At 35.4% G+C, this 12,915-nt stretch overlaps 1 protein-coding gene across 11 annotated transcripts in view; it reads left to right on the forward strand.

The window, feature by feature from the left end:
- The window catches only part of TMEM161B (transmembrane protein 161B), an 86,169-nt gene that overhangs the window by 20,832 nt on the left and 52,422 nt on the right, over positions 1 to 12,915 (forward strand). For 7 of the 11 annotated variants that reach the window (XM_016953021.4, XM_063810278.1, XM_009448894.5 and 4 more), the window contains exon 2: positions 10,143 to 10,246. The exons of 3 other annotated variants lie outside the window; for them this stretch is intronic. In XM_016953021.4, coding sequence (XP_016808510.2) covers positions 10,143 to 10,246 — 104 coding nt within the window. Of the gene's footprint in view, positions 1 to 10,141; positions 10,247 to 12,915 lie in introns of those variants that run through there. One more of the 11 variants, XM_063810279.1, reaches the window with a different exon arrangement.

Raw genomic sequence — 12,915 nt, forward strand, 5'->3', positions numbered from 1 at the left:
ACTCAGTCAGTTGAGCCATTTCTTCCATGTGGTTGGCCTTGCATTAATTAAACTCTTTATTGCAGTGCCGTGATCTCTGTAAGTTGATTTTGTCTATGCAGCAGTCAGGAAGAGCCCATCAGGCAATTACACATTTAGGGGCTTGTCCAAGATCTGCCCTTCTGGGTGCCTGTCTGCTATCTGTCAGCCTTCCACTGGTACAATGGAACTGGGAGTGAGCTCGGGCGTTTCTTATTTGTCTCGAACTGAGGGCCATCTCTGATATGGTCTCTGCCAATGAGACGCGGTCAACCCATAGTGCTTGGGCCTAATTGCAGTGAAGAAACAGTTACTGGAAGATGTCTTTAAACTAGGCTGGTGAGTGTACAAAGCACTACCAACATCCTCTTCCTTCTCCTGTTCTGGTTGGCGCCTTTTGGGCCAACCTAGCTCTCCCTAGATTGTACAGAGAGTCTTGGTTTAGGGAGATTTCTCTCCACTTGGATGGAGAACAGGGGCTTGTTTGGAAAAACACTCTTCTGGTCAGGATTCTGGTTCTGAGAGGCCTCTTGTCTGTCTTTGTCTGTGTTCTTATATGTATATCACTCTGGCTGGAATGGGAAATATTAATGATAGGCTTTTTATAGTTCTATGAAATGGAAAAAGGATGATTTTTCTTTTGTAACACGTCTTGGCCCCCACAGCTATAGCAGAGCATGCAGGGTCACCAAAGCCACTCAGGAAGAGGGAACCCAGAAACCTGGCAAGCTAACAAAAGGGTAAGAATTTCTTACCAGCCAGGCTTCTGGTCTCGGTCTCTCTCTCTCTCTCTCTCTCTCTCTCTCTCTCTCTCTCTCTCTCTCTCTCTCTTTCTCTCTCTCTTTCTCTCTCTTTCTCTCTCTTTCTCTCTCTCTGTGCAAACTGGCAGAGTGAATGGTAAAAATCACTGTTTGTCTCCTTTGCAAGATTTTGATTAATGGGAAAAAAGATTTATGAGTCTAGTCTTAGGCTGTAATGAATCTGGTGTCTTTCTGTGTTGTTCTATCATGGTGAAAGATACCATAGGATAGAACATAGATATAGGACCCCTGCAAGCCTGCTGGTCCAGCTGGCCCTGCAGATTGGTTAGTTAAAACTTTGTTGTGGGTTCCTGAGGCAAAAATGGGATGAGGTTTCCCTCTCGTCTTCTTCTGTGTCCTTGGAGCTTGACTTTGTGACCACGTGGGGATACTCCCTTGGTCTCTGCCATCTGGAGGTGGGAGTTTTGGGGTTCATGTGAAACAGCTGATCTGAAAGGACTGGAAGTCTGAGAAAGGCCAGCACACTTTCGGCCCCAGTGTATCCAGTCCTTCAGTGAGTTTTGTCTTAAAAGGTCCCATCCCTATGGGCCTTTTATTGTCTTTTGCTATCTTAAGCCCATTCTTTCTGAGAGAATTATTGGGGATAATAATTCTGGGGAGTAGGGATGCTTCCTCTACTCCTTCTCTGGAAATACCTCTTGCTTATATGGTAAAAACCTGGAAAATTACGATCTGAGTTTTAAAAAAAGTTTTTGGGTTGAGTTGCCATTGGAACTAAGTGCACGATTGAAAGAAAAAAAGATTTTAGAAATCTTATATTCCAAACATTTGAAAAGAGGTTAAATAACAGTGTCATGACTAGCCTTGAGAATCCCCTTGTGCAGTTAGAAATGCTTTCCAAGCTCAAAAATGACTGTGCTAGGCTCCTTCTGGGAAGAGTAATGGTGACTGCCCAGCACTGAAGCTCAGTAGCTAAGGCTTTTACCTTTTGTGATGATGGCCTGGATTCAATACCTGGCTTAGGGACTGAGTCCTTTCTAGTTTGACATTTATGAGACATTTTGCCTCTTATTGACCCTTTTCCCTCCCATGGACAGCTTTCCATTTCCTGCTTTCTTTCTGTGGAGGGCATACAGGGCTTTGAGGCCTTTGTATGTAGATGGTTAGCTGGGAAACTGAGACTCTGGAGAATGTGGCCAGACCGAAATGTGAGTTGTACCCAGTTTGCGTGGCAAAACTTTCCTTTCTTTGTGCTACTTTTGCCATTTGTAAAACCTCTTTCCATTTCTTTGGAAATACCTAGTGTGTCAGTGGTTAAGTCATAATCTTAGTTAAGGCTTACTGGGGAAAAAAAAAGAAGGCTTAAAAGCCAGAGGTGTCATCTGTTTGTCCTGGCTAGAGTGTGGTAAACAGAGATTTAAAAGGATTTCCTTAAAAGAGCTCTATGGTTAAAAGTCAGGTTAATTAAAAGCTGGTAGGTAAGCTATACATATATTTAAAAGGCCTTTATAAGCTTTTTTGTCTTCTTGGATCTTGTTTTTTTGAGGAAAAGTTGTTTTTTTTTTTTCTCAGTCGACTGAATTGTTTCTCCATTTGCTTCTGTCTGTCCTCTTACTACCCGTGATGCCCACATGAGATAACCTAAGGCAATTTCTAGCAGCCTGGGTCTCCTTGGGAAAAACAGAGGTACCACAATTTTGGAAGAAACCTCTGTTTTCCTCATGGAACAGCAAGAATTGTAAGCAGAGCGATCCCTCTCAGAATCAAAGTTGCTGCTCTGTTTTGTGTAGTGTTATCTGACTTTTTTTACTTTTGGGGACATCAGAAATTACTTGGCATTATGAGAGAACTTTTAGCTTGGTGTGTAATAGCCAGGTAGGCGATATACTTTTAGGGATGGCTAATGGCAGTTACACAGGGGATATTCAGGTTTTTGCATGTTTAGATAAGAAAAGCATGCTTTTGACCACCTGGAAGGTATGGAAACATCCTACCTCCCGCTGAGAAGTAAGACTCCTGTGGGAAGAATGGGCTGATTGGCTTGGGGCTGGCCACCAGCCTTGGAAAAATGTCCTTGCAGTGAAATTCACTATTTTGTTCTGTAGTGTTTCTGTCTTTTGGGGACCCAGGATTTGGTGTAAAAATGGGATCCTTGATTTTTATCTGGATCTTTCCATGTGAGGCAGATATCACCGATGATTCTCAAAACTTCAGTCCACTGTGTCTTGACTCATGCATTACCTTCCAAAATGCCCTTTTATACCTTTTTGCTCTCAATAATTTCTCATAGAATCCTCTTCCTGTCTTATTACATTGTATTGTAAGCAATTACAGTTGCAGTACCATTACAATTGTATTGTAATGTGTGCTTTTCCCCCATTGTTAATGGTCCAGTGCCCCACACATGTAGTTTGTTGTTCAATAAATGTTCATTGAATATACCAAATAGACCGGTGAAAAAAGCATTGAGTTGGAAATTGTCTGGGTGCCAGATACATCAGTAACCGGGTAGTTGAATGATGTTTGTTGTTTGGACCCTGTTTTCCTTATACATAAATTGTTCAAAGATGGTTTGTTTAAATACATCTAGTGTGAATTCTAAGTTTTATGTGAACTTGGGTTGAAATGGCAGTTTACATCTTCTTTTGGAGTATAAATTATATGAGCATCCCTAAGAAGTCTGTCTCAACATATCTTGCTGTCTCTAAAACATGTAAACAGTCAAGAAACAAATGAATAGGAAGGTCATTGGGATATAATATCCTCTTTTTTATTTTCTCTTTTCTAACATATTTAGGGAGATAACTGAAACCATTTAGGGTGGTCTGAGTCCCAAGTATATATGCAGATATGCCTTTCAATAGTAAACAATGTATGCTTTGTTTTGATCTGTCAGCAGGAGAGCTAGTTTAATGAAACATAAATGTCAACTCTTGAGGTTGACACAGTACTCAAAGTTTGAATTTATAAATTGCAGCACGTTTGTATTTAAGTTTTTAGAGTTTTATTTTCAGTATTAATAAAGCAAGACAAAATACTGTTATTTGGTACATTTTATTTCTTGGAGAATTGTTTAATTTTTCTTGTTAAGAATTTTTGTAACCTTCCAAGAAACTATTACTGACAACAATTGTAAGGATCATTCTTTTAGAGACTAAAGGCAGATAAGTTTTTCTTGCTCTTCATGGCCTTAGGTTAATAGATGTGGAAAGGTTGAAACCTGTTACCCCAATGTTTCACCCTTCTTGGGTGCTTATGAGCTATTTTTTAAATGGCTTTCCCCAGTTCCAGTTATCAAGAGAATCAGTGCCTAGAGGCATTGAATCCAGACAGAAACCATCTCTTTGGTCAGTTATTGTTTTGAAGCGTTAATAAAACCATTAAGGCTACTTGAATCAATGACCCATATGGTTGTGTGTTTGAGACCTCAGCCATGATAGACTTGGTATTTTCATTGCATCTCTGCTCATTTGACCAGTTTTCTATTGTGAAGTTTATGTTTAAGATTATGGATAAATTTATTTAAGCATTCTCCTTTAATTAAAAATTATGAAGAATATTCAGGATATTTGATATTTGAACATTTCAAAGTTCTGCTTTTGTATAAACTTATACAGTGACACTAAATTGGTTGGTGAAGACAGGTTATTAGAATGGTTTGTTTTTGAATTTTAAATGATTGTGTGTCTTAGTTAATGAATTGGCTACTTTATACATTAATACATTAATCCCTGGCATGTACACTGTAATTGTCAATTGCATAGTAATATCTTAAAAATTGATTTTAAGTTCAACATTAATAATATATTAAATTGATAATACATATAATTCTCTAAAATGATTGCTATTTTGAAAGTATATTCTGAGGATTCGTTTTTAAATTTACATGAAAAGGAGCAACTGGTGAAATATTTTCCACATAATTTAAAAATTATGTCTCCAAAAACTTATGTAGATTAGATTCCTGTATTGGTATAAAAGTTCCTTTTTTTTTTCAGTAGCACATATTTAGTCATCTAAGAGCAGATACATTGTAGGATAGATCTGTTGACTTATATAGAAGAATATAATAATATATTTATTTAGCATAGTATTCAGATGATGTTTTGGGAAATTATTTTCAGCCTCATTTAAGAAGAGGGAAATGGCATAGTAAAGAGATAGAGTGAGGTTACATTTTTGTATTGAACATTATTTTAGTCAAACATTAACACTGAGAATGTACTATGATGTTTGCCTTTCTTAGGGTCATTCTGTTTAATTTCTTCTTTGCTTTTATGTTTGATCAGTCTCTGAATTCTTCAACAATGTCTCTAAAATGTATTTCTCTTCTGGGTACTGAAGATACCACTGTAATTTAAAGTTTCGTAATTTCTTGTCTGGATTATTACAGAAAGCTAGTTGGTATTTCCTAATTCTAGTCAATCCAGCTCACTGATTTTTGCTTGTTTGTTTTTGCCTTAACATAAATTTACATCTTTAAAGGTATATCTGTCAACAGTATCTCATCATGTTTGGTGATTTGGAGGAAGGGGAGAGTTGGGCAAGATGCCCTCTTCCCCAGTTTATATACTGCCTCATATGTATCTTCCAGCTCAGTCTTTCTGAAATACCATTTAACAGTTATAACTAGTAGTTGTGACTGAGACATAATTTTTGCTGTTAAGGAGCAGAAATCATATACTTTTAATAAATTATTATATATGTTTGTGAGAGATTTTACTGAATTATGACCTTGAAGATTCCGTGTAATGCTGTTAGTTCTTTCAAAGCTAGGTTGATGTTGCCATTGTTTACAAAACTTCCCATGACTACAAAATGATCTCTTGCTTTTAAGTCTGTAATCTCAGGTAGACCAACCTTCTGGCATACTTACTAATGTATTTCTTGGTCTTGTTCTGCCTGAAAGAGTTCTTTGTAATGGCATTCATTGTATGGAGATTGTAGAACTTCTATCAGAAACTCACAGAAAACAGGATAGTAAATTCAAATGATAGGAAATGTGAAAGAAAAGGGTAAAAAATGCAACCTTTGATGTTAGGTCAGTAGAAAAATGAACTGAACTTTAACCTAGTTGATAGAGTTTAAGACATTAAAATATCCACAAATAAAACCATAATTGAGTCAGGTTTGGTAGACATTTTAAAAACAGTTGGGTAACATGATACCTCTAGTTTTGTTCTTTTTATCCCTGTTTGCAAATGACATGATTCTATATCTAGAAAACCCCATAGTCTGTGCCCAAAAGCTCCTTAATCTGACACACAACTTGAGCAAAGTTTCAGAACACAAAATCAATGTATAAAAATCAGTAGCATTCCTATACATCAACTCCAAGTTGAGAGCCAGGTCACGAATGCAATCTGACTCACAATAGCCACAAAAAGAGTAAAATTCCTAGGATTACAGCTAACTAAGGAGGTGAAAGACCTGTATAACCGGAATTACAAAATACTGCTCAAAGAAATCAGAGATAACATAAACAAATGGAAAAGAATTCCATGCTCATGGACAGGAAGAATTAATATTGTCCAAATGGCCATACTGCCCAAAGCAATGTGCAGATTCAGTGCTATTCCTATCAAAACTGCCAATGACATTCTTCACAGAATTAGAAAAAACTATTTTAAAGTTCATATGGAACCAAAAAAGCTCAAATAGCTATGGCACTCCTAAGCAAAAAAAAAAAAAAACAAAGCTGGAGGCATCACATTATTCGACTTCAAATTATACCACAAGGCTGTAGTAACCAAAACGTTGTGGTAGTGGTACAAAAATAGACACATAGGCCTATGGAGCAGCATAGGGAACTCAGAAATAATGCCACACACCTACAACCATGTGATCTTTGACAAAATCAACAAAAACAAGCAATGGGGAAAGATTTCCTGCGCAGTAAATTGTACTGGGATAACTGGCAAGCCATATGCAAATGATTAAAGCTAGACCCCTTCCTTACACCATGTACAAAAATCAACTTAAGATGGATTAAAAACTTAAACCTAAAATCAAAAACCAATAAAAACCCTGGAAGATAACCTGGGAAATACTATCCTGGACATAAGACGTGGGAAAGACTTCCTGACAAAGATGCCAAAAGCAATTGCAGCAATAACAAAAATTGGCAGATGGGACCTAATTATACTCTTTTAAAGAGCTTCTGCACGGTAAAGGAAACTATCAACAAACAACAGACAACCTGCAGAATGAGAGAAAATATTTGCAAACTATAGATCTGGCAAAGGTGTAATATTCTGAATGTATAAGGAACTTAAACAAATTTACAAGCAAAAACCAGACAACCCAATCAAAAGGTGGGCAAAGGACATGAACAGATACCTTTCAAAAAAAGTGGGCAAGGAACACAAACAGACAGCTTTCAAACGGAGACATTTATGTGGCCAATAAACATATGAAAAAATGCTAAACATCACTAATCATTAGAGAAATGTAAATCAAAACCACAGTGAGATACCATCTCACACCAGTCAAGATGGCTGTTAATAAAAAGTCAAAAATAGCAGATGCTGGTGAGGTTATGGAGATAAGGAATCACTTATGCTCTGCTGGTGGGAATGCAAATTAGTTCAGCCATTGTGCAAAGCAGTTTGGCGACTTCTCAAATAACTTAAAACAGATTACCATTTGACCCAGTAATCCCATTATTGGATATACATTCGAAGGACTATAAATCATTCTACTGTAAACACACATGCATGTGTATGTTCATTGCAGCACTATTCACAATAGCAAAGACATGGAATCAACCTAAATGCCCATCAGTGGTAGACTGGATAAAGAAAATGTGGTATTAAATACATATATACCATGGAATACTATCCAGCCATTGAAAGAATGGGATCATTTCCTTTGAAGCAACATGGATAGAGTTTGAGGCCTTTATCCTAAGCAAACTTATGCAGGAACAGAAAACCAAATACCGCATGTTTTCATTTATAAGTGAGAGCTAAACACTGAGTACACATTAACACAAAGAAGGGAACAACATACACTAGGGCCTACTTGAGGATGGAAGGTAGGAGGAGGGTGATGACTGAAAAACTACCTATCAGGTACTATGCTCATTACCTAGGTGATGAAATAATTTGTACCCCAGACCACTGTGACATGCAATTTACCTATATAATAAACCTGCACACATATCCCTGAACCTAAAATAAAAGTTAAATAAATAAATAAAATGGTCCTGTTTAAGAACCATTTTTAATTTCTTTTTTGAGAACTGTCTGTACATATTTTTTCTTTTTTAAATTAGGCAATTGATCTTTTACTAATTAATTTATAATCTCTATAATATCCAATAAGTAAATTAGCTCTTTTTGGTGAGTTATACTTTTCCCCAGTTTATCTTTTTACATTGTTTATATTATAGTTTCTTCATGCAGAAATTTTATTTTATTTTTTTCAACTTGTTTTAGTCTTCTTTTATCATTTAGGAGACTGCTGTCTCTTTTTGAAAGTCTTTATTCTTGACATCATAAGAAAAATTGTGCCTTCTAGTAGTGATAATAACAATGACAATAAAAACAAATAGTACTAACATAACTCTGTACCAGGCACAATTTCTAATCACAGCTTGATGAAGTAGATGGAATTTCTAACTCAATTTTATAGAAGGGGAACTAGACTTGCAGAATATTTGATTAAATAACATGTCCAAAGTCATGTAGCTAGTAGGTGATGGAGACCAGCTTCTAACTCACGCAGTTTGGGTTCAGAATCCATTCTCTTAAACCAATAGGCATATTGTTTTTTCTTCTTAAATTTTTAAAACATTTTTAAGTGCTTTTTTGGTATAGAAGGTTTGAGGTAGGAATTCAACTTTATTTTTGGAGTGCTTGGCTAGAGGAAGAGCCAGCAAATGGGAGGATAAAGGATTGATCATCAATGTAGTAATAAAGCAAGGAATATGGTGTACCATGTAGGATACTGCTGAGATTTAAGTTGAGGAAAAATAATTTGTCAAGATGGAGTGAATCTTCCTTTATGGTATATGTTTCAGTGGAATATGCTGAAGTAGAAATCAGATGGATACTGTGTGGGAGATATGAGAAAATGGAAACAGTGAGAACAAGTCTTGAAAAGTGGCTGTGAATATGAGGTTGAGAGAATGCTGTCGAATGGGGAAATTACTGTTATTCTCTAGAAAAAATGAAAGAGACTTACAGGTATTACACAATGCTGATAGGAAGGATTCAAAATAGAAAATAGATTAAAGAAGATAGAGGAAGACTATTCAATAGCGGAAGTTCCTGAAAATCAAAGAGAGTGGGCTCTAAAGCACAGATAGAGAGATTTGCTTTCTATAGAAGATGCTCTATTATTTCTGGGGTATAAGAAAAGACAGATGTAGATATAAGTGACTTTGTGAGCTTATTGGTGGGAAGTGAGAGGGTTCCCATTTGATTGTATCTATTTTTCCTGTAAAGTAGATGTCCTCTACCGAGTGGAGAGTTAGACGTTTGAAGGGGGTTGGAGATGTGAAAAGAGGAAAGAAGGTTTGAATTAGCCATCATGGAGAATATGGGAAGGATTGATGAGAGTAAACTAAGAGGATTGTTGGACATTAAGACCCATTCACTGGAAGTGGGTGGTAACAGCATGAGTTCAGTTTTCTTTATTAGTGACTTTCAGGCCAGTTCTGCCATCACACTTCGTATAGTTAATGGTTTGTGATCACTACCACCTAGGATTAAAACCAGGCATATTACTTTTAAAGCTTGTCAAGCTAATGTTTTTAGTGTGTAGAGTAAATTGGAGAAGGATGAAGAAATCACTTTCCACTTCATTTTGATATCCTTAATTTATGCAGAACATTTCTTGAGAATAGATTATAGATGTGTATACTAATTCATTTTAAGTTTATATTAGACTATGTGATCTTGAATACCTAATTGCCAGAATTTAACAGTTGTCCCTCAGTATCCACACAGGGGATTTGTCCCAGGACCACCCCATACCAAAATCTGAGGATGCCCAAGTCCCTTATATAAAATGACATAGTATTTGCATATAACCTATGCACGTCCTCCTATACACTTGAAATCGTCTCTAGATTACTTATAATACCTAATACAATGTAAATGCTATGTTAATAGTTATACTCTATTTTTAAAATTTGTAGTATATTTTTAATTGTATTATTTTTTACTGTATTTTTTTCCTGCATATTTTTGATCTGCAGTTGTGGAGCCTGCAGATATGGAGGGCTGAGAGTAATGTATTTTAATAGTAAACTCATTTTTCTTAAAATGTAATTTTCAAAATGTACAGAAAGTTTTCCAGCAATGTCCCCAAATCCAAATTCATTCATTATTAAATTTGTTTGTTTTTTTTACACAGGGTGTGATAGGTATACAGCTGGTTGTTACCATGGTGATGGCCAGTGTCATGCAGAAGATTATACCTCACTATTCTCTTGCTCGATGGCTACTCTGTAATGGCAGGTAAGGCAAGGATAGGCTGATTTCAACTGACACTTTCAATCTCTAGTTTACCAAACTGATTAAATTCCTAGTTACTGTTTCTAAAACTTTAACAAAGGGAAGTCATAAGAAAAATCTAGCTTTCTTATTTCTCTTAAAAAATTAATTTTTTTTTTTGGAGACAAGACCTTGCTATGTTGCCCAGGCTATTCTTCAACTCCTGGCCTCAAGCAAATTTTCCCACCTCGGCTTCCCAAAGTTCTGGGATTGCCTCATTATAGCTTCCTTATTACTCTTAGTTTGAGATATTAGTAGTTTATCTGTTTAGCACAAAGGTAATAGGGTCATGGACAAGAATTCAGTCCTCCCACCCCTACCTTCTTTCTTTTTCGGTCTGTGGGCACTGAAAACACCACATATTTTTCTAATTACCTTTAAAAAATTTGATCAACAAGGGGGTGAGAAATTGTAAATCCAAGTGCTTAAGTATTTTTGCCATTGTTCGAAGAAAATACTGAAAGCATATATTCTATTGGTGGCTCAGTCCAGAATTTATTATAATACAGATATTAGGAGTTCATAGTTTTACTGCAAAGAATTTTAAACTGTTTAATTTAGCAAGGAGGGGGATAAAGTTATGTTGTGGGATTTTAACTTTGTCTACTACACCATAGGCTCACAATCCCTACTCCTTCCACAAAGGAGCTAAGTAGGCTTGCTGAAACATGTACCTCCCACCCCCCAACAAAATTAGATTAAAAAAGTATAGATATAGATACAGTGGGGAGAAATCAAGGAAAGTCTGCACACAGAAAAACATGCCAAAATCCTGTGTAGTTGTGAAAGGTAAGTGATAAATTTGGTACCATGACTATTTATTTCAATTGTTCATTTCAGTTAAATAACCAAATTTTGTTACTGCTTTCTTTTGGTTAGGCCTATTGAAGTTAGAAAAACAATGGATACCTGTCCTAGTAATGATTTCATGTTCTACAAGACAAATACGCTTTTCATTCAGGGTCATCCCATTTACAAAGCTTAAATTTCCTTCACATAATTTATTTTCTATTTTAAATTATTTGTATTCTTCTCTATGCTTTCTACTTTTTCCATATTGATGTTTAATATTGAAAAATATTACTCAGACTGCTTTAAAATTTTTTTGGAACAATGTGATACACAGGTGTGTGTGTGTATACTGAATGTGTGAGAGAGCTGTTCACAAATGCACATTTTGAGGAGCAAAATAAATAATGGCTAAAGTTTTGGTAAAGTGTAAAATAAGTGAAAATAATCTTTAACTATTTTTTTACTGTGTAGGCTTAATATGCCTGTGCAATCTTGTTTACTGATTTAGCTTAGCAAAACCATTTTCGAAGATCAGGAAAAGATAAACATGAGCTGGGCAAATTATCATTAATTTGAAGTAAAAAGGGTCTCAGTAAACTAAGTAACATACATTAAGGCAGCTTACTTTCTCCTGAGAATTGCGTGTTTCTAAACTATGTTTATGATGTAATGTCACTTCCTTATCTCCTTTGTCTGTAAAGACCTTGACAATCTTGTCCCATTTTAGTGTACATGCATTTTCATCTTGTTACATATTCTGTTTTCCATCTGTTTCTATAAAATTTATACTCACTAGTGAAAACTAAAGCCTGAGAGGTCAAAAAGCTGATTATCTTTATTAATATTGGAAGATTTATATTTAAAATCTTTTTCTGATCAGAATGTGTCGTAAGTATACATAGATAATTTGAGAGTAAGCTTAGCCTTTAAAAAGAAACACGAAATTGGTTTTCTTTGTGATCTTGACTTGCTTTTGTAAATGGATTAACTTTTGTGTTAATTAATGCTGCCTGTAATGCCATATCAGGTTCTAAGGATATCGAGAAAGTCTAGTAGTGGTTACTTTTCTGCTATAGGTAGTTTCATTTCCTCTCAATTTTGTTTTGTTTTGTTTTTAAGATTATCTACCTTTTTTAATGTTAAGTCCTGAAATTTTGAGGTCATGTTGTCATTTATCTCAATCGAATTAGATTATTGATTTTATCCTTTTGGCATAATTATTGTTTTATGAGCCTTTTGTAATATATAATGATTCTGTTTTAATAGAAAAAAACCTAAAATTATAAATTGCCTATGTAAAAATATTACTGATCAGAAATGACAGTTTGCATTTTAAATCATATGATGCAGTTGGGTTGAAGAGAGAAATCCGAGGGCATTCTTTAGGGTCTATAAAGTGCTTAAAGGAATTTAAGGAGAGGATCATGAATTTTTTTTTACAACTATGAATAGTGTAGGATGGCTTGGGAGTGACTATATTGAATAGAACTATTTAAAAGAACTATTCAAGTAAATAGATGTGTAGATAACATGAGAGATTAATCATGAGTATGACAGAAGAAATTTGTTTCTGTATATATCATGTTAATATTCATTTATTCCATTGGTATCCTAAATTGTAAATAAATGTTCTTTTTTTTTGTTATGGCTTCTCTTTTGGTGTCAGTTAATCTATCCTGTCTCTCATTGACCTCTTTCCCTTTGAAATGGAGAGTTTGAAGTTGCAGCTGATTGTAGTGCAGTTCACCCTCCATATTTCTGGATTCAGCCAATCATGGATCAAAAATACTCAGAAAAAAAATACAAGTTTAAGTTAAAAAAATACACTATAAAAGGTATAT

Source organism: Pan troglodytes, chromosome 4, assembly GCF_028858775.2.
Source record: "Pan troglodytes isolate AG18354 chromosome 4, NHGRI_mPanTro3-v2.0_pri, whole genome shotgun sequence".
Taxonomy (NCBI): domain Eukaryota; kingdom Metazoa; phylum Chordata; class Mammalia; order Primates; family Hominidae; genus Pan; species Pan troglodytes.